The following is a 22,290-nucleotide window of genomic DNA, read 5'->3' as shown; positions in this document are numbered from 1 at the left end:
ACAGCTTAAGGTTGTAAAACCTTAGTATTTCGGGTGCATGGGATTTTCTAGTGGGAAGTCTGTGCCTGGGGATGGGACAGAAAATTAAAGCTTCATCGTAACGTACGCAAGCATTCCTGTCCTTTCCTCTCCTTCGGTATTTGTCACAATAAAGGAAAATACATAGGAATATGAACAGGAAAAGTCCTTCGGCCTCCTCGCATGAAAGCTCCCTCTCCTTTTTCCATAATAACTTTAAGTAATGCAACTCATCGAAGGAAGAGATATCTTGATCCTTGTGGGAAACAATTAACACTACTAAAGCAAACAGGTATAAAACAGGAGCCATTCATGTATTTTCCATACAAACCAGCAAGACTAGCAACAGTGCTTGCTTTAATTACTTTTGATTTACTTGTAGTCAACGTGCTCTTTCCACTTCATTCTTCAGGAATCTCTGTCCCATTTTCATTAAATCATCTGTACGTCCATTTCTTTTCATTTATTGGGGTTTTTGGTAGCTATTTAAAAAAGAAGCTTTGTCACAAGGTAAATATCTGTACTGGTCTTGCTGTTGGGTTTCTTCACTCATAAGAAATCTGTTGTTGCATCGTTTCTTCATACGTTCAAGACTTTTATTTTCATCTCATTACTGGCTTTGTCAACTGTTTTACAGAAGCTAACTAGAGAGGAGAAATGATGGAGAAGACTACAGCGAAAACTGAAGAAGAAGTTGCTGGTAGAAGCTTGTTAGACTTGGTGTTCTCTTGGTCTATCAGGGATGTACTTAACAGAGATCTTTACAAAAATCAGGTTTGCATGAATGCCATTTTGTCATGTTTATGTGTACGATCCACTTATGATATGTTTTTTTTTCCCGGTTAAAATCTGTACAAGTTACATTTCTACTGATTAAATTTGGTAAGTTGATTAAAGTGAAATCATTTAGAGACTTCTCCTTGCACGACATTAATATTTTGCTGAAACAAGATCAATCTTGGCATGGACTTAGACTTGATCCCTCTACTTTTCTTTGGAAAGGCTTAGACCAGTAAGCTAAGCAGAACATAAGTTCTTTGAAGATCATTTGTAGTAGCGGTTTCTTTTCATGTTTTTAGAATTTTCAGAATTGACGTAAGATTAATTGACAGCAACTGTAAATGCAGTTGACCGATTCTATTTTCTTGCATTTGATGTCTGTGGCACTAAATTACTCAACAACAGGTGAAGAGGATACCAGAGACATTCACGTCAACGTCACATTACATGAAGTCATTCATTCCTGCTCTAATCGAGGAAACTCGGGCAGATTTGTGCTCAAACATGATGAAGGTCTCCCAAGCACCTACAAGGGAGATCTTTTCAATTGAAAGATCAAAAGAGTATAAACCTCCCAAAGACTTGTTTTATAAGATGTGGTTGAATAGAATGAGAAAAACTGGAAATGTGAAAGGAATATACGAGCCTGAGGTTGGAGATCTCATTGCTTTGACAGATGCAAGACCCAAAGACATTGCTGATTTGAACAGGCCTGGGATAAACTATCTTCTTGCATATGTTCAGAGGCTATCTAATGGGCTGGATGATGACGATAATCATGAAACGTTATGGCTGGATGATGACGATAATAATGAAACGTTATCAATTCTCACATCCAAACCCATTCAATTTGAAGTAGAAAACAAGCAGAATAAAAGGGAGTCTGTCTTTGCTGGACAAGAGATTCAAAAGAAAAGGAGAGCCACTTTCTTCGTTGTTTACCTAGCAAACATGACGACAAATGTCCGTATATGGAGATCATTGAACTCAGATCTGCAAGGAGGGAACACGAACGTTATCCAGAATGTGCTTGAAACTAGTTCAACTGTAAGAAGGAGAAATCATTGTTCTTTATGTGTATAGAAGTTCTAGTTCTACTGTAATCATTCAGCTGCTTAACTGACAGTTGCTGTGTCTTTTCCTGCAGGATAGCCAAGATTGTTCTCACTGCTTATCTGAAGTGAATAGAAGTGCTGCACTTTCTGGTATGGAAGAAACCATAATCAGCTCTTCTAATTTAAATGACTCACAGGAAGATGCAATTGTAAGCTGCATTGGTCTGAGTGAATGCCAGCATCAAAGCACTGTCAAACTAATTTGGGGTCCTCCAGGGACTGGAAAGACAAAGACAGTTGGTTTATTACTGTTTTCTCTACTTAAATTGAAGTGCAGGACACTTACATGTGCTCCAACCAATATTGCTGTGTTGCAAGTGACATCGGGACTCCTAAAGCTAGTTACAGACTCTCTTGAATATGACACCTATGGACTTGGAGATGTAGTTCTCTTTGGGAATGGGGAGCGAATGAAGATTTCTGAGAATGATGATCTCGAAGATATATTTCTTGACCATCGGGTTGAAGTGCTTTATCATTGCTTTGCCCCGTCAACCGGGTGGAAGCACACTGTAGATTCAATGATAAATTTGCTTGAAGATCCTAGGCATCAGTACCGCAGGTACTTGGAAAACATGAAAAAAGAGAACGAGGGAGGGGATCGGGATGATGGAAAGATTGAATTTCAAGAGATGAACAGCAACAAAGAGAAGGATGAAGTGGTCGGTGATCAAAACCAGAAGGGCAGGAACAGCAGGAAAGTTCTGAAGAAAATTCTTTTACAGGCATTGAAAGACAACAAGAAAACTGAAAAAAAGAAACAGAAGGTTTCTTATCATCAAGATAAGCTTCCAAAGTGTTTGGGAAAGGGAGATCAAAATGGAAAGGAAAACAAGGAAGATAATATTCTGCCGTTCGAGGAATTTGTAAAGAAAAGGTTCAAAATCCTTAGTGAGAAGCTGGACCTTTTAATTGTAGGTTTGTATACGCATTTGCCAACGTCTGTCATTTCATTAGAAGTTGTGAAGAACATGATAAAAGCTCTTGATTCACTCAGCCGCTTGAAAACCTTGTTGAATGGTGTTAGCATTGGAGATGAAGGTTTAAAGCTAGTCCTCCATGATTTCGAAGATGAAGATAACAGTGCTTGTCAATTTTCATGGTTGGCCACTACAAGAAAGGATTGCATTCGGATACTGAATTCACTTCCTCGAGCATTTGACGTGCCCAATATGTTTGAAAGGTATCAAGTCAGAAACTTTTGCTTGGAAAATGCATGTCTGATTTTCTGTACCGCTTCAAGCTCTGCCAAGTTGCACACAGAAGGAATGAAACCGATAAAATTGTTGGTTGTTGATGAAGCTGCGCAGCTTAAAGAATGTGAATCGACCATTCCATTGCAGCTTTCGGGTCTTCGCCATGCCGTTCTTATAGGTGACGAGCGCCAACTTCCTGCCATGGTTCAAAGCGAGGTGATAAGATTCATCTTTTTTGCATTCCATTTACTGAGTAATTTAAAAGTTTTAAGTTCGATTGTTTTTGTCAAATAACTTGATCAGATTTCCAAGGAAGCTGAATTCGGGAGGAGTTTGTTCGAGAGATTGGTCATACTGGGACACGAGAAACACCTACTGAATATGCAGTACAGGATGCATCCATCTATAAGCTTATTCCCAAATAAAGAGTTCTATGGTGGGCTAATTCAGGATGCTTCAACTGTCAAAGAAAGAAACTATCAGAAACTATTTCTTCAAGGCAATATGTATGGGCCTTACTCATTTATTAATGTAGCCAGTGGGAAAGAAGAATTCAATAACGGTGGCAGCAAGAAAAATTTGGTGGAGGTTGCTGTAGTTTCAGAGGTAGTTGCAAGCCTTTTTAAAGGTATGCATTTTAGAAATGGTGTTAGGGAAATCATATATATGACATAGCTATTGGTTTCAATTACTTTTTTGTTGGCAAGTGGGAAAGCTAAAGCCTTCCTTTTGTTTCCATTGCAGAATTTACAAGGGCGAGAAAGAGGATGAGTGTAGGAGTCATATCACCGTACAACGCTCAAGTTTATGCAATTCAAGAAAAAATTGGAAAGACTTATAGTGCACATAGTGATTTTGCCGTAAATATTCGGTCTGTCGATGGATTTCAAGGAGGCGAGGAGGATGTTATAATTATCTCTACTGTGAGATGTAATGCAAATGGAAAAATAGGTTTCCTTGCCAATCGCCAAAGGGTGAATGTGGCATTGACCCGTGCAAGGTATCATTTCCAAATACCAGAAGTCAGCCACTAGCATTGCAAGTTTTTTCAAGTTAATGTGTGTGTATGCATCATGTATTGATGATTTTGAATAACAATTTTGATGTACTGTCTAATGAAGGCACTGCCTCTGGATATTGGGAAATGGAGCAACTCTTGTCAACAGCGATTCTATTTGGAAGAAATTAGTTACTGATGCCAAGGAACGGGGGTGTTTCTATAATGCCGAAGAGGATAAAAGCTTGTCTAAGGCTATTACGGATGCCTTTTTAGAATTGGACCAACTTGATGCTCTGCTGAATGTGAATTCTCCACTGTTCAGAAATGCAAGATGGAAGGTATGTGTGCTAATTTTTCTTGTTTCTCGATTTTTTTGCTAGTTCTTATTGTCATGTCTCAAGCTGAATACTACTCGGTGGACTTATCACCTCAATCCTTTTTCCCATTAAAGTTTTGTTTCAGTAACGATTTTCGGAAATCCATTCTGAAAGTGAGAAATGAGGCTCGTCAGGAAGTGATTTCTTCGTTGTCAAAGCTTTCGAGTGGCTGGCGGGAATCTCCTGAAGAGAGAAACATCGTTGTCCGACATGGAACTTCTTCTGAACTGTTAGAACAATACAGAGTCAATGATCAGCTTAAACTGATTTGGACAGTGGATGTAATCAAGGAAAACTCAAACCACACACAAATTCTCAAGGTGTGGGATGTTTTACCATTACCTGATTTACCTAAACTAGCAAGGCGTCTCGATGATGTCTTTGGGAATTATACAGTTGATAAGATGAATCGCTGCAAGCACAAATGTAAAGAAGGGTAAGCATTTCTCTACTTTCATTGTACTAGATTCTGGTATTATACATCAACGGTTGCTTTAGTTTGACTTGATCAGCGGTAGGAATCCATTGACAAACCTCAGATTTTTTTTTTTTCTGTTTTATGCAACAAGGGCAGGTCTCAAACCTGACCCGAGACCTCTCCCCTTCTTGCTCTTCAAGAAAGAATACAATTAGGCTAAACATCCATTGCTATGCGAAATGATGCCGAATGGGATAGGGTATTCTCTACTATACATGCTGCTGGCCTGAAGCAAACAAAAATCAATTATCGTTTCTTTGTCCTTTCTGAATTGCAGGAATTTGGTTGTTCCAATGAGATGGCCAATGGGTTTCGATGGTGCTGCCGGGAGTAGTATCTCTGAAACTGATCTTGCAGAACTTCTGTCACAACCATTGGCTTCACTTGTTATTAGGGATGAATCAGAAGCATCAGTAACAAGTAGTAGGTATGCAAAACTAAATTTCTGAACAAGTCTCACTGTAGAATATCCTCCGAAAGAACAAAAAGAGAAAGATCAATTCTATGTTGTCTTTATGAGCTTCAAATTCTGTCATTGATTCTTGTATGATATCTTGAAATATCAGACAGGCGCCCTGGAGGAACAGGAACAGGAAATATGGATATAGCAGTGGAAGAATGGATTCAAAGCCTAGGTGGTGAAGTGCAAGTACTAATAACTAATGTGGTAAGGACATCTTTACTATAGTCAAATTGATCTTAAAATAAACTCTCTTGTTCTAACGTGTTAAAAAGAAATAAAATTAAGATAGCACTTGATCACTCCTCAGGCTGTTCAACAAGTTCTTGAGTGGAGATTGCAGCTCTCTGACTGAAGGAGGAGGTCATATCCTTGCACGTTGCCTAGCTATATATTTGTTTGACCATGTCAACCTATGCTAAATTTACTACGTGTGTTGCAAAAAGGTGGTCAAAATTAATGATATGATGTTTTTCCTTTCTTCAATCGTCAATCTATTTAATGTTAATGTTTATATTTTATAAATATGAAATGGAATTATGGAATCAAAGATGATCATATCCTTCAGATGATTTTTGTAGCTAAATTATTTGTGTTACTGAAACGCCTGATTTTTGGCCCGACATTTATTGGGTTGACTAATAGACATGACATCAAGCCTAATGGTAGCTGAAGCTTAGACCAAACAAGAATATTTGCTCCTGCAAAAAGCTCAGTATACAGGGATCAGATCCTAGCCCCTTGCATGTACTTAATGGTAATTGAATTTTATTTTATCAAACCAATAATTATAATTAGAGTGATGAAATATTCCTTCAATTTTTTTTTTTAATTTTAATTATATGGCTAAGAGAGGAAGAAACACCCGTCGAGAATATATTTTCACTCTCATCTCACTTTCTTAGCTATAAGCTGTCGATGTATAATAAATGCATAATGAAAGACTGTTCTTCGTTGGACAGTAAAATTCACAGTACAGTAATCATTTTAACCTTCAAAAACCAAATGATTAAGCAAACACTAGGGGTAAAATTGTATTTTTACATTTTATTGTAGTGTAATTACACCCATGCCTTTTTTAAAAAAACAAGACAGCTAATGTCATAGAGGTGTTTTTGATTTTTCATATTTTTTATACAATATAATTATCAAATAGTCATTAGGGTCAACTTTTTTTTACTTAAGGTCGAGGGGTATTTTTGGTTTTTGACATCGATTTTTTTTGCAATTATCGCGTGGGGTCAATGGTGTTCTGGTCTTGTTATAAATAAAAAAGGTGGTGGCGCTAGCAAGTGGGAGGCGTCTGTACCTTTTGGACAGAGCATGTGGTGCCTTTTGATTGTCATTGGTCCCTTTCCGGGACAACGTCCAAAGCATCGTGTCACCCTTTACATGGCAGGCCAACATGTGTCAGCCACCATGACATAATGAAGCTCTGATGATAATTTTTATATTCGCTTTTTTTATCTCTCCTTCACATCAAAAGATGTACTGATCTTGTAAAATTGCAAAGTGATCCTCAATCTTTTAATTATATCGAATTTTATTTATTTATTTTTTAATTTCATCCATTGACATTTGATTTTTTATGTTTTTTTTAATAAAATTTGATTTTTATTTTTTTGATTCCTATTTATTTTGCTTTTAATTTTCTTCTTTTTTCTGATTGAATTTTGTTTTTCGATTTCATCCATAATAATTTTATTTTAATTCCTTTTGTTGTTAAATTTGATTCTCATTTTTATAATTGTAATTCCTTTTATTTTGAGTTCTCTTCTTGATTTTTTTTTTGTAATTCCATCTCTCATTGTTTAATTTTAATGAATTTTCATATCATATTTGGTGTTTATTTTTTTTATCATGCTTTTAAAACTTAGCATGAGAGCTGACCCCCATCATGTCTCGGGTCACGGGTTGACCGGATTTTTTATTGTGTAAGAAGTAAAAATAATATCAATTTGATAAAAAAAATAATGGCACAAAAAAAAAAATCAACGTGATTTTACTCTTTCAATTCCAAATACACTTTCATATTCATGCTATGCAACTTGTTCTTCAAAGTTTAAGAAAGTTAACATCTTAAATGAAATGTAGAAAAATGATGTAGCCTGAACTATAAAAATTAAATTTTAAAGGTAAATCGTAAAGGCTAAAAACGAAAAGAATTTGAGAAAGCCTTAAATGTTGTCGCATCCCTAAAATAGTCCACAAGCTGAGCTTAAATAGATGAAAAATTTGGGCTGAAGCGTAGAATCTCTGCAAATATATTTTGGGCTAAAGCGTTCAACTATCTGCCATTGAAGAAAAAAATTCTAACGTCATTCTTGTTCATGTTCATACTTCACCACATTATTATCATCTGCTCTTCTAGTGAAAATAGTGGTGTTTCCTCTTCAGAGCATAAGGGACATATTACCATCTTTTAGTTGAAATGACTCGCAAGAAGCTGCAGGTTTAAGCTGCATTACCAGAACTGGATGCTGTCATCAGAATACTGTCAAATTAATATGGGATCTTCAAGGAACTGGGAAAACAAAGACTCTTGGTTTCTTGTTATATACACTACTAAGAATGAAATGCAGGATACTTACATGTTCCCTAACCAACATGTCAGTTTGGAAGTGGCAGCCTGTGTCCTGAGATCAGCTGTCGAATTATATGGATATGAACATTATGAGATATGGTCGTATCTGGGAATCGGGAGAGAATGGAGATTGATGGTCCAAATGAGCTTCTTCACATATTTCTCGACCGTCATGCTAACAAACTAGTGGAGTGTTTTGGCCCTTCCGGTTGGGTAGCTTCCATGGCATGGTTGCTTGAATATATGAAATAACTTTTACATTTGCTCAAGAAACCAAACCAAAGATCAACAACGAGAGAGCAAACTTCGTGATCAGCAAATAAACTGAATGCAGGTAACATCAAGAACAAATGCGGGAATATCGTAAGCAATTAGGCCAGGGCACAAGAATTGGAAATCGTAGCAACAACGAATAATTTACTAGCAGGAACTCCGAGGAAAGCACATAGATAATGGAAATTCCAGAAAACGTTCTTCATCTTTATTGGAACAAACTAAATTATCAGCAACAACACCGGATACATTGAAGTCTCCGAATAACCATCAGCAAAAACACCAGTGAAAGCTGAAAAATATCAGACATGCATACACAGAATTTAATAATGATGTAGCAGATTGCTGAATGAATTAGTTAGCTTTTAATTAGAATGCAATATCATGACATACCCTGTCTTGTTCTTTTGCTCTGGGTAAAGCTAAAGGAGTTCCGTGTGAATCTCACCCTCCAAAACAAAAGAGGTTTGTGAAATTAATTAGAACAAACATGGCGTTCTTTCTTTTATCCAAAGCGAATATTGTTTTTAGGGATAATAATTTAAACGAAAAAAGAAATTGAAGAATGGATAGAAATATGAAACAAAATATCAAATTCTCATAATCCTCACCTAATTAGCTGTCATCAAGGTCAACCTCGATTCTTGGGATATGAGCGACCTTGGGCCAATCTTCTCCCGTTCCTCTTTGGCACCTTTTGCTTAACCTTGGACAATGTCTGATCTGTAGTTTTTGAAGTTTCTTTAAATTGCTGACGCACTCTGGCAATTCTATAATGCTTGGACAATCTCCGATGATAAATGTTTGTAAGGAGTCCGTAGATCCTTCAAGAAGCTGTTTTGGTAGTGTAATTGTTGTTGTTAACCATCCAAAAAATACAATCCGAAGGGAAAGCGGTTGAATTTTTTTGTCTTTCTCTTCCTCTGTCATCATTAAATTAAGCTTTTCACAATCGCAAACATACAATTCCTCCAGTGCAGTTAGGGATTTCATGCTTTGCGGCAAAGAAATTAGACTTTTACATCCAGCAATAACCAATTTACGAAGACTTCTAAGACCTTGCATATCGTCGCACAAAAATTCGAGATTTTCACATCGAACAATGAATAAAGTTTGAAGACACTCCAAGCACCCAATCCCACCTTCTAGGAACCGCTTCTGATTAGTGACCAGAAATAAAAATCTAAGGTTGATCATGTACCTCATATCTTTGGGCAGCTCTTCTAATCCTTTTGCACCTACAAGCAGAGCTTGCAAATTTTGTAATTTGAAAATGGATTTTGGGAGTCTTTTCATTTTTGACCCAGCAAAACTGAGATATCTCAAATGTTTCAAGGCACCAATCTTCTCAGGCAAAGCTTCAAATTCAGAACCATCCATTAATTCTAAAGACCGCAAATGTTTAAATTCTGACAAGCATTTCTCAAAGTCTGCCTTGCATCTAGGAGCCTCTAGGCCAGTTGCAAAGAGTATTGACCGCACATGAGGTAATTTATTTGTGAACTTGGGAAGAGTTTGATGAAAAAATGAATCAGAGTCGAGAATTGACAAATGACGGGTGGTTTTGGAAATTTGGTGGTTTTGAGAGCTTATGATTGAACACTCATTTTGAGCCAATGATGATGCAAGATCATGCATTAAGTCATGCATTTTAAATAAAGCTCCAAAAATCCAATCCTCGTAATCTTGGAAGAAACATTTTGAGATCAACTCACGCACATAACGCAAGCCAACATCTTCCAAGTTTTCATTTGGATTTGATGATTGAATGAGTCCATGCGCCATCCAAAATTGCACCAATTCAAGATCCGAGAAGAGATGATCTTTTGGAAAAATGGAAGAATAAAGAAAGCATCTTTTCAAGTGAGTCGGCAGTCGTTGATAACTTATCTTCAAAGCAGGTAAAATACCATCTCCCTTCTCCTCCCACTTGTCACTATCTCTCACCGATTTCCACTCTTTTTCATCAGTTTTACCATACAGTTGAGTCCCCAAGTTAATCACTGCCAAAGGAATTTGCTTGCATTTTCCCACTATATCTTTCCCAATTTCTGTTGTATTAAACTCAATCAATCTAGAAGGTCAAGGAAGGCAACCACCGGCCAGCCAGCCACCAGCTGTGACCGACCAGCCGCCAGCCACCAGCCGCAGCCGCCAGCCGCCTTCACACCATTGGCCGCCAGCCGCCTTCACACTTGAAGGTTGAATTATCTTGTTTTGAATTCGTGTATAAATAGCAAGCTGAGCTTATGCTATTATGTGTGGAGAGAGTAGAGAGAAACACTAGAGAGAAAGAGAGAGGGCGTGTATTGTTAAGCTTTTGTGTTTGTAAGCTATTTGTTTCTTGAAATAAAACAGTGTGTTTTATCCCCTCCGAGTGTTTCAAAGCCACCACAAGTGGTTTCTCCCACCAACAATTGGTATCAGAGCCCCGTTCGTCAGAAAACAGAAGTGTTTTTGGGAGATATCCGAATTTTCAAAGTTGTCATAAACAAGTTTTGATCATTCCACAGTGTAGAGATCATCCAGAAGAACTCACTACCGCAAAAATCAGCTTGATCGGAGACGGAGGTAGCCCACACGCGCCGCCTGAAGATTCTGCACTGTTTGACCACGCGCAGCCACGCGCCCAGAGGTAGACGACGACTGAGCCACACGCGCGCCATATTTGAGCCGTTAAGCCGAGCCGAGCCGAGCCTCAAGCCAAGCCTCCAGCCGAGCCGAAGCATATTCCCGAGAATATTCCCTTGTAAGCCGAGCCGCTAAGCCGAGCCACTATTAGCCGCAGCCGAGCCGATAGAATATTCCGCAGAATATTCCGGTTCAACCCAGCGAACCGCCCGACGCCCAGAATCGATATTTTGACCGGTTCACCCATTTGCAGACCTGATTTCTACAAAGTCAGACCGGTTCCCTACTATTTGGACCATTCCGGATCGATCTACAGTGTCCGTTTTGCCAAATTCAACTCCCAGAAGGAGATATAGTCATTAAAAGAGCGAAATGACTACAGAAAGTACACAAACACTCATCCCGAAGCTGACCAAAGACAACTATGATAGTTGGTGCATCAGATTAAAGGCATTCCTTGGTTCACAAGAGTGTTTGGAGATTGTACACTATGGTTATGATGAACCAGAGTCCAAAGAAGAAGAAGATGCTTTACAAGAGGCACAGAAGCAAGCCCTGAAAGTCAACAGAAAGAAGGACAACAAAGCAAAGACCATCATCTACCAAGGTCTTGATGAAGATACATTCGAGATCATAGCTTCCGCTGAAACATCACATGATATATGGGAGGCTCTCCAACAAAAATACAAAGGTGCTGACAGAATCAAGAAGATTCGTCTTCAATCTTTGCGAGGTGAATTTGAGTTATTGCAAATGAAGTCCTCAGAATCTATTTCTGATTATCACACAAGGATTATGGTGATAGTCAATCAGATGAGGAGAAATGGAGAAGCCATCGTCGATTCTCGAATTACTGAGAAAATTTTGAGATCCCTAGATCCAAAATTTGATTTTGTTGTTGTCGCTATTGAAGAGTCCAAGGAAGTGGACAAGTTGACAGTTGATGAGCTTATGAGTTCTTTGCAAGCTCATGAGCAGAAGATTGTAAAGCGAAATAGAGATAAGGCAATTGAGCATGCCTTACAAGCAAAGTTGTCGCTCAAAGAGAGATATGAGCAAGGGGAGACTTCAACAAGTGGATATACCACTCAAGCAGGAAGTCAACAATCCAGAGGAGGATTCCAGAGATTCCAAGGAAGAGGTTCTTGGAATACAAGCTTTAGAGGAAGAGGTGGTAGAAACACCACCAGAGGAGGTAGAGGACAGCAAGCATTCACTCCTAGAGGAAGAGGAGGCGGTTACAATAACCGTGACAAGAGGAATATCCAATGTTATAGTTGCAATCAATTTGGGCACTATAGCACTGAATGCAGAAGGAAAGCTCCGTTGGAGATACATGAGCAAGCCAACTATGCAGAGAAGGATGACAGAGAAGCTGCATTTCTTGTCCAACAAGAACTTGGCGAGAAACAGGAAAATATATGGTATCTAGATACTGGAGCCAGCAATCACATGTGCGGCTACCGAGAGTTATTTAGTGATCTAGATGAGACCAAGCAAGGTCTAGTTACTTTTGGAGATACCACAAAGGTTCCATTCAAAGGTAAAGGCAGCATCCCAATCAAGTTGAAGAACGGCGATTCCAGCTACATCGCCAATGTCTATTATGTCCCAGCCATAAAGCAGAACCTGATCAGCTTAGGTCAACTTTTGGAGAGAGGATATACTTTTTACTCGAAGAATTGTCATTTGACAATTAGAGACAACAATTGGAGATTAATGGCCTATGTGAAAATGTCCAAGAATAGGATGTTTCCTTTGAACATCCAGTATGATGCAGCAAGGTGTTTGAGTGCCATCACCAACAGTGAAGAATGGCTTTGGCACCTGAGGCTTGGACATCTGAATTTCACGAGCTTGAAGATGCTAGCAAGCAAGCAGATGGTCAAAGGTTTGCCTCACATTGATCATCCAGATGAAGTCTGTGAGAGTTGTGTCCTCAGCAAACATCACAGATCCAGTTTTGCCAAAGAAGTCAACTGGAGAGCAAAGAGGCCATTGGAGTTAGTACACACAGATGTGTGTGGCCCAATAACGCCTATGTCGACTGGACAAAATAGGTACTTCCTCACTTTTATTGATGATTTTAGTAGAAAGACGTGGATATACTTTCTGAAGAGGAAGTCAGAAGTATTCAATTGTTTTAAAGATTTTAAAGCAATTGTGGAGAAGCAAAGTGGCTACATGATCAGAACAGTGAGATCTGATCAAGGTGGAGAATATACAGCAAATGACTTTGAAGCCTATTGTACACAACAAGGCATCAGACATCAGACAACACCAGCTTATACACCACAGCTGAATGGTGTAGCTGAAAGAAAGAATCGCACGATTCTTGACATGGCAAGAAGTCTGCTCAAAGCAAAGAAGTTGCCCAAGCAATACTGGGCTGAAGCTGTATCATGTGCAGTGTATCTACTGAATCGCTGCCCAACCAGAAGTTTGCAAGGAGTCATTCCAGAAGAAGCATGGAGTGGTCACAAACCAAGTGTTACTCATCTACGAGTCTTTGGTTGTGTGGCATATGCAAAGATCCCAGATGCAAGAAGGAGAAAACTCGATGATAAAAGCGAGAGATGCATCTTTGTGGGATATGGTGAAAGAAGGATGGGATACAAGCTGTATAATCCCATCACGAAGAAGGTGATTATGAGTAGAGATGTTATCTTTGAAGAAGATAAATCTTGGGAATGGACTGATAATAAAGAAGCAGTCAGATGGATCAACATTGATTTGATCCTTGAAGGTGAAGAAGTACCAACAGTACTTATCGAAGAACCGATTGTACCAGCAGCTGAACCACAAAGTCCGGTACACAGATTCCCTGTATTCAACAGGAGGAACACACCAGGAGCATCATCATCAACACCACCATCAGCATCCTCATCAGAAGAACCAAGAAGGATGAGAAATCTTGAAGAGCTGTACGATGCCACTCAAGTAATGGAAGATACAGATTTGTTTTGTTTCTTTGCAGATAATGATCCACTTAGCTTCAACAAAGCTATCACAGAAGAGAAGATAGAAACAATGGATGAAGAAATGCATGCCATTGAGAAGAATGATACCTGGAAGCTGACTTATCCACCAGAAAGCAAGAAAGCAATAGGTGTCAAAAGGGTCTACAAGACGAAAGCCAAATTAGTGGATAAAGGCTACAAGCAGAGAGAAGGCATTGAAATGAGAAGTGTTCATGCTTGGCATGACATCCCTCGATTGAGTTTAAAGGGGAGATTTGTTGTATTAAACTCAATCAATCTAGAAGGTCAAGGAAGGCAACCACCGGCCAGCCAGCCACCAGCTGTGACCGACCAGCCGCCAGCCACCAGCCGCAGCCGCCAGCCGCCTTCACACCATTGGCCGCCAGCCGCCTTCACACTTGAAGGTTGAATTATCTTGTTTTGAATTCGTGTATAAATAGCAAGCTGAGCTTATGCTATTATGTGTGGAGAGAATAGAGAGAAACACTAGAGAGAAAGAGAGAGGGCGTGTATTGTGTTAAGCTTTTGTGTTAAGTGTTTGTAAGCTTTTGTTTCTTGAAATAAAACAGTGTGTTTTATCCCCTCCGAGTGTTTCAAATCCACCACCAGTGGTTTCTCCCACCAACAATTTCAACTAAATTTGGATACAACTCCATTTGCCTTTCCTTGAATGCACACTTGTAAAACAACGACAAACAATCCCTTTGACCCAGAAGAGTTAGGTTGTATGGAGTAACAGTACCCATAATCTCAACAACACGTTGACTACGGGTAGTTACTAAGATTTTACTTCCAAACGCACCTTTTGATAACAGAGGCTTCAACAACAACCATTTTTGAGGATCTTCATTCCAAACATCATCTAAGACAAGCAAGTATTTCCTACCATCCAAAACTGTTAATAGTTTTTGTCTTAGTTCACCCTCATCCAGATTTGCACATATTTCCCCAGTTGCAGATTTAATGATTTTTGGTACCACTAGTTTTAAGGAAAAACTATCGGAAACGCATGCCTCCATTTTCAGTTCGAAATGAGCTTTTACAATTTCATTATCATACACCGATTTGGCAAGAGCAGTCTTCCCCAAGCCTCCCATTCCAACCATCGGAAGGACAAGGGGATGTGCGTCACCATCTCTTAAAGGTTCTACTAAAAGGTTGATGATGCGTTCTGTGTCTCCATCTCTTCCAATAAGACCGAAAAAGCTCTGAAAGGATCGGTTCATCACTATTTCCTCATGCAAGACATTACTATAATCATTAGGATGCTCGTGGAGGTTGAAGTCAGACTTAAGAGATGAAATCTCAGCTAGTCTTTCTATGATGTTCTTTATCTTATGACCCATTCTTAAACGGAATGCAATCATATTAGAACTTAGACCAAGAGAGCGCCGTACCTTGCTGCTGGTGCTGCCCGTAGTTTTCACCACCTGCCTTCGCAAAGTCTCGCACTCAAATTCATCCAGCACGTCCTCCGCATCATACAAGACTTCTCTGAGCGTTTGGAGCCAGAGCCGAATCTTGTCGTTCCTTGATTGTTGCTTCTCCGCATCAGATAGCACTGCGTTGATGGCTGACAATCTCTCTTCAAGACGTGCAAGGTCAGCTTCAAGTCCCCATGCCAAACAAAATTCCTGGACAGCCAAAGAGCCTAACTTCCCTAAAAGGGATTTTGCAATCTCGGCTGCAAAAGATTCTGCCATTTTTTTTCAGTGAAGAGAATTGAGTGAAAGGAGAATTGATTGGTAGAAAAGAGAGTGAGATGAGAGTGAATTCATGTTATACTATATTGAACATTCATGAGAAGTCGATGCCAACTAGCTGATTTTAACTGTAATTATGTTAATACTATATATTTTAGGGCCCATGGGATATATAAAATTACCAAGCTGTACGTCTTGGTTGTCATGGTAGTGCAAATTCTAGGTAGTTTCCTTAATTTGGATTCATAAATTTCCATCGTTCATATCGACGTTGGCTTTGGTACCCCCAAAGTCTTCCATCATTGTGTTCAAACGAATAACACTATATAATGGTAGGAGATGGAGGAGAGTGTTTCGGCTCACCAGATTTCCGTTGAAAAATGGGTGGCTTGATTGGCGGCGGCGGCGCATGTTATCTTTGACTTGTTGACGCTGTTTCCTTCATCATATAGAATATCTTGTCTGCTTCTTAATACTTTTTTTTTAGCAGTTATCTTTTTTGCTGAATGGCTTCTGAAGGTAAGAAGAACTTAAATCTATACCATTACAAAAAATGGAGTACTTGATATGTTATTTGGTGTTGTTTCATATAATTTGAGTTAAGATCTCATGGATTTACACTTAGAAAAAGGAGAATTTAGGGACGCAATTGAAAATTTAGTTTAATTGGTAACGTTATTTGGCGTTATACCAAGTGTATTTGAGTTTAGATCTCATTAGTATTGCATTAAAAAAAAAAAATTAGTGTCATTCTTATTTATGTTAATAGTTTTTTTTCTCTTTTTTTGATAGTATATTTATGTTCATGGTTGATCACCACATTCTTGTACTTTCATGATTAGCATTCAAATCCAGCCCCTGTTTGTGTGTCCTAATTCTTTCTATAATGAGCTCGACCTCATTTGCAACCAATATCTTCTATTTTCTTCATACAACATGGAGAGAATCGTACTATTTACTAATGAAATATCAGACAGCCCCTGGAGGAACATGAAATATGGATTTAGTAATGGAAGAATGGGATCAAAGCCTAGGTGGTGAAGGCCAGTTACTTGACATAATGTGGGAAGAACTTGACATCTCAGGTTGCTCTACAAGTCGTTGAATGGATGCTGCAGCTGTCCGACTGAAGAAGGAAGGCATCCTTGCATGTTGCATAACTAGCTATATATTTGGTTGACCATGTCAACCTATGCTAAATCTACTGCTTGTGTTGAAGAATGGTAGTCAAAATTAATGATATGATGTTTTTCCTTTCTCGTATCTCGAATCGACTTGGTGTTGATGCTTGTATTTCAGAAAATATGGAATGGAACCGAAGATGATCATATTCCTCTGATGATTTTTCTAGCTAATTTCGTTGTGTTATTGCAATGCCTGATTTTGTACCAGTATTAGAACATGCATGAGGTGATAACAACTAGATGTTAATCAATTTATTAATGAAGGAAATTATCACAAACAGCTTGTTGAGGAAATTAAGGCAGGAAACCACACCAAAGATCAACAACAAGAGAGAAAAATTGAAGAATCAAATAAAAATATGAAACTAAATATGAGAATATTAAATTCTCATAATTCTTACCTAATTCAATGTTTCTTCTTCGATGTCATCATCGCCAACCTCGATTTTAGGGATATGAACGATCTTTGGCCAATCTTCTCCTGTTTCCCTTTGGCACCTTTTGCTCAACCTTGGACAATCTATGATCCGAAGATTTTGAAGTTAGTTTAAATTGCCAAAGCACTCTGGAATTACTCTAATGTTTGGACAGTCTCGGATAAAAAATATTCTCAAAGAGTTCGTTGATCCTTGAAGAAACTGTGTTGGTAATGCTACTGTTGCTGGTAATCCTGCCAACAGTACAGTTTGAAGGGAAAGTGGTTGGATCTCTTCCTCTTTCCCTCCTTTTATTCTCATCAAATCAAGGTTTTCACAACTGATAATAAGCAATTTCTCCAATGCGATTAGGTATTTCATACTTCGTGGAGGAAATCAAGTTATTACATCCATAAATAAACAATTTGATCAAGATGATCAAGGCCTGCACGCGGAAACATGCTGATTTGTTTAGTGTAGAGAGATTTCTCCCATTATAAGCTTGAGTTCCCTTTTGAACTCTGAAATTTCGCCTGACAGGTAGAGAAAATACCAGAATAATTCATGTCAACAAGTCATTACATGAAGTCATTCATTTCCCCCCTTCACGCGGAAACATGTCAACAAGTAAAGAATCTCTGCAAATATCTTTTGGGCTGAAGTGTTGAACTATCTGCCATTGAAGAAAAATTCTGATTTCATTCTTGTTTATCTTCATAGTTCACCACATCATTGTACTTTCATTAGCATCCAAATCCAGCCTCAATTTGTGTGTCATAATTGTTTCTATATTGAGCCCAACCTCATTTGCTACCAATGTATCCTATTTTCTTCTTGCAGCATGAAAAGAATCGTACTATCTGCTCTTTTAGTGAAAATAGTGGTGTTTCCTCTTGAGAAAACAAGAAAGAAGCACAAGAGGTGGTTTGAAAGATGACTTGAAGACAGAGCTCAAATCCAATACTTCAGTTGAAAATGCGCTGGTACAAAAGCAGTGGATTCTTGACATACACTTAACTGGCATGTGCTTGAATCTTTTAGCTTTAAAAGAAAAGAAAAAAAAACATACTGCTTCATCAACCAAACATCACTTTCACATAGTACAACTAAAAATTCCCAGTTCATCTTTATTTACTTCAAAAGCACCAATTCTGCCATGGTTAAATACTCGTAAAAGACCAACCTACAGATGGTTTGACTTCACCCAACTCTTCCTGAACTCCTGTGATGTTACGGTTCTGAAACAAAAGGAAAACACTGTATCATAAACCTCATAAAACGAAAGGAATAAAAGATTGATCATTTAGTTCTGGAATGGATGTTGCAGCTGTGTGACAGAAGAAGGAAGTCATCCTTGCATGTTGCATAGCTAGCTATATATATTGTTTGACCATGTCAACCAATGCTAAATCTACTACTCATGTTGAAGAATGCTATAACAGTTAATTTTTTAGTTTTAGAATACATGCACTTCATTAAAAATTGAAGGTTCTCATCATCCAAGAATTCATCAAATTCCTCCAAATTAATTATTTGCAAGGCTGAGGAAGGGATGAAGTACTGTGGATAGCAGGAATAGGCGGCGGCTTTCATGTACTCATCATTGTAAAGCACCAGTGAGGTGCATGGAATCCTGAAAATTGAAGATTGAAAAGAAGTTAACAAATTTGGTTATATGGAACGCGTTGAGCTTGGAACTAGAAGGGAAGAACACGAAAATTATTAACAAAAGGCTGCAAAGTGATCTCACTATAAGAATTATGATTCTCGTTTTTTGATCAGCATCTCGTATTTGCAATTCCAGCTTAATTTGAAGATGGAAAATTTGTACACTGTGTTCATCCAGTTTTAAAGGATGGTGGAAACTGTACGATCTGCTCTTCTAGTGAAAATAGCGGTGCTGTCTTTGCTTGCATAAGGGAAACATTAAAGTCCTTTAATCTAAACACTCACAAGAAGCTGCGGTTTCAAGTTGTTTTGATACAGAGTATGGCAGACAGATTTTGGATGCATCAAACGTCAAAGGAACGGGCTAGAGGAGACGGTCACGCTTGAATCCTGCTCTTTCATAAATATATCCCATGGAAAAGAGGATCTGGTTGAACAACAGAGTTTCAAAAATACGTTTGAGACAGCTGCTGTTGCTGATATTCTTGGAATTAATTTTGAAGTCTACATTCAAAGTGTTCTTTTAGTTCTTCTAGGTTCTTGTATAATTATTAAAGATGTGTTTATCCTTTCAAGTCTCTTGAATTATCCCTAGACTAGGATAAATATTTGTATTGGGAACATAGGAATCCAAGTCTAAGTCCTTGGGACTTCCTCTCCTGGGGGAGTAGTATGATGTGAAAGAGTTTTGTCTTCCACCATACTTCCCTTCTCCCTTCAATTATTTCCAACAGATATAGTCGGGGGAGCCTTTTCAAAGGTTGGTACTAAGAAATATCAGAAGTTTCTGGCATAACATTTGATTTATGGGATTCTTTTGACTTCATTTTGATGTTACAGAAATTAATGGTACTAAGGAGAAGGTTAGCATGGGTATCATATCACCATACCAGGCTCAAGTTCATGTAATTCAAGAGAAGATTGGGAAATTCATTTCAAATTCTGACAGAGCCTTTTCTGCAAGTGTTGGCACGGTTGACGGTTCAGGGTGGAGAGAGGAGGATTTTATATTTATCTCCACTATTCGAAGCAATGAGAAAGGATCAGTGGGTTTTGTTTCGAATCTTCAACGAGCAAATGTGGCGCTGGCTCGAGCAAGGCACTAGATAAGAATTAACATAACATCAGCAGCTCCAAAGTTTTTTTTTTTTTTTTTTGCCTCCATTCCTAAATTTTGTGTTGGCACGGTTGACGATTTAATGCACTCTCAGCTACAGCTTACTTCCTGTTTTATCATTGTTAAGAAAATGGGGCTGAGCTGCTGAGGTTTTATCAATATCAGACAGCAGTGGAGGTTCAGGAAGTATGGTACGTTGGGGACCTGGCGGTGGAGCGACGAGCTTAAAGGCAAGGTGGTGGCTAGGATTGGCCATGCAATACATAAAATTTATGTGCCAACAAATATATATATATATGGAAAAAATAAATGTAAGATTAATATAGAACAGGAGATCACTTTATTAGCATATATATAGTAATGAAAATTCAAGGTGCCATCATATATGATTATTCAAAACTAAAAGCGTTCTTTCTTATTCATCAAGCTGCTACTAATGTCTGCAGCCGGTAGGGGATCACTCCTGCATCATTCCTCTTCAAACAAAGAGGAAATAAAGTTCTTAACATATAATAATGAAAACTCAACGTGGATATACTGAATGTGTTTCCTTTTTACCAAACTGCTACTAATCCATTAGCTCCATGACCTCCATTCAAGGCGCCGGTGGGGGGGCGCTCCTGCATCGCAACTCTTTTTCACAACTTCTGCGCCATGGATTCTCAGGCGGTTGTTGACATATGGCAGGATCCTTTTTTGGGTCACATATTTGACTACCACCTACCCCCATAGTTGGAGGACTAATGTATGTTTCCAAGATGCCAAGGCTTTTGTAGGGAAACTTCACTACGGCACTTGTGTCATCTCTTAATTCTCTTGCCAGAAAGGGGTTCATCGTCACTAAGAGCATGGAAATCCAGAACCCTAAAATAGCCAGCCTTCTGGTCAAGGCCATCGTAAATATTGATGGTAAATCAGAAGGAAAGAGTCGTCAATTTAGATGGAAGATCAAGGAAAGGAAGTTTGGCCATACGATATTGAAATGTTTGCTATATATATATATAAAAAGATGGCATAACCATTATTAGGTCAAAGGTATAAATAGAATCATAATTAAGGAGTAATTAAAGAATTAAATGATTTTATTTTTATTTCCGTTTTTAAATCATACCGCGAGTACCAATGTAATTAAAACATTAAATGATTTTATTTGTATTTCCATTTTTAAATCATACCACGAGTACCAATCAATATTGTATAAATTAAATAATTAGATTTTTAATTATAATTCTTGAGTTCTATAACTTAAACGGTTGAATCTTGAAAATCTCTTCTGATAAAATCACAAATCATTCTCAGTGAGTGTATTCGAAAATTAAACGGTTGAAATATTTGAATCTCGAGTAATTAATCTCATTCTTTCGAATAATTAATAGTATTAATTTCTACTTTAAATTGATGGATATGACAATTTCATGTGAGACATTTTTTCATAGAAATTATAGCTTGAAATATAGCTAGCTTAATCTTGAAATATCAAAATTCATAGCTTGAAATATCATTAATATATTGAAATATTAATAATATCTTGAAATATATTATATGATATTTATAATTGTTCCATCATCTTTTTATTTTGAAATAACATTAATAGCTTGGAATATCATTAATATTTAAAACATCGTTAATATCATTGATATTAATTTTATAATTAATATTATGAAATGTCATTAATTAATATTTCATAATATTAATGATATTTCAAAATACAGGACAGGTTAATTGCCATATTAGTCATGAATTCCATATATGCATTCGAACATGTTTTCTATTCACCAAAAAAAAAAAAATACCAGTATTTTTTTGCAAGGGCACTAGTTATAACATAACCGGTCAAGTAGAAAATTTTTTTCTAAAATAATTAAAGTATATATGTTCATTATTTCTATCAAAAAAATCATTTCAGTCCAATAGCTTAAACTGTTAGGTGAGATCTCAAGATATAATTTATATTATTCTCTAACACACCACATTAATTATTTGTACAAACTCACATACTTTGTGCTAAATTTTTATCAAATAAATAAGTATGGTGAGATTTGAACTCGTGACCGCTTAATCATCAAAGCTCTAATATCATGTCAAAAAATCATCTCAACCCAATAGTTTAAATTATTAAGTGAGATCCAAGATATGATTTATATTATTCTCTAATAATTTTTTTTATTAAAAGGGAAAAAGAAAAATCGCATCCAAATGCAAAATTAAGCTATTAATGTTAATTCAAGATCAGACATGTTTTTCATTTACAAAAAATAAAAAAATAAAAAATTAATTTTAATTACAACATATATACATTACTCATTCTC

General features: G+C 37.6%; 3 protein-coding genes across 5 annotated transcripts; 1 reads left to right on the top strand and 2 right to left on the bottom strand.

The window, feature by feature from the left end:
* Positions 1 to 555: 555 nt before the first annotated feature.
* On the top strand, positions 556 to 5,991 carry LOC18106540 (uncharacterized). The gene is made up of 10 exons (XM_024588246.2): positions 556 to 792; positions 1,204 to 1,845; positions 1,946 to 3,325; positions 3,413 to 3,737; positions 3,854 to 4,109; positions 4,231 to 4,447; positions 4,561 to 4,922; positions 5,242 to 5,391; positions 5,531 to 5,631; positions 5,735 to 5,991. Exons 1-9 carry the CDS (start codon positions 676 to 678, stop codon positions 5,604 to 5,606), a joined length of 3,525 nt encoding a protein of 1,174 aa, XP_024444014.1. The 5' UTR covers positions 556 to 675; the 3' UTR covers positions 5,607 to 5,631; positions 5,735 to 5,991.
* Positions 5,992 to 7,625: 1,634 nt separating this feature from the next.
* LOC18106541 (disease resistance protein RGA2) lies at positions 7,626 to 11,118 on the bottom strand. 3 transcript variants are annotated; one of them, XM_052448245.1, is made up of 5 exons: positions 8,893 to 11,118; positions 8,675 to 8,730; positions 8,016 to 8,573; positions 7,841 to 7,904; positions 7,626 to 7,715 (listed from the first exon to the last, which is right to left on the bottom strand). In XM_052448245.1, exon 1 carries the CDS (start codon positions 10,064 to 10,066, stop codon positions 8,897 to 8,899), a length of 1,170 nt encoding a protein of 389 aa, XP_052304205.1. In that variant the 5' UTR covers positions 10,067 to 11,118; the 3' UTR covers positions 7,626 to 7,715; positions 7,841 to 7,904; positions 8,016 to 8,573; positions 8,675 to 8,730; positions 8,893 to 8,896. The 3 variants fall into 3 exon arrangements, with proteins under 3 accessions (XP_052304205.1, XP_052304204.1, XP_024444647.2); XM_052448244.1 differs by having other exon boundaries at positions 7,841 to 8,573; XM_024588879.2 differs by having other exon boundaries at positions 7,626 to 7,904.
* A 2,734-nt stretch (positions 11,119 to 13,852) lies between these two features.
* On the bottom strand, positions 13,853 to 15,871 carry LOC18106542 (disease resistance protein RGA2). Its single transcript, XM_052448246.1, has one exon. The coding sequence runs from the start codon at positions 15,594 to 15,596 to the stop codon at positions 14,487 to 14,489; it is 1,110 nt and encodes a 369-aa protein (XP_052304206.1). The 5' UTR covers positions 15,597 to 15,871; the 3' UTR covers positions 13,853 to 14,486.
* Positions 15,872 to 22,290: the final 6,419 nt, after the last annotated feature.

The sequence above is a fragment of the Populus trichocarpa genome, chromosome 17 (assembly GCF_000002775.5).
Source record: "Populus trichocarpa isolate Nisqually-1 chromosome 17, P.trichocarpa_v4.1, whole genome shotgun sequence".
NCBI lineage: Eukaryota > Viridiplantae > Streptophyta > Magnoliopsida > Malpighiales > Salicaceae > Populus > Populus trichocarpa.
The sequence above is the reverse complement of the archived record's forward strand: the minus strand, read 5'-3'. Positions and strand labels throughout refer to the sequence as shown.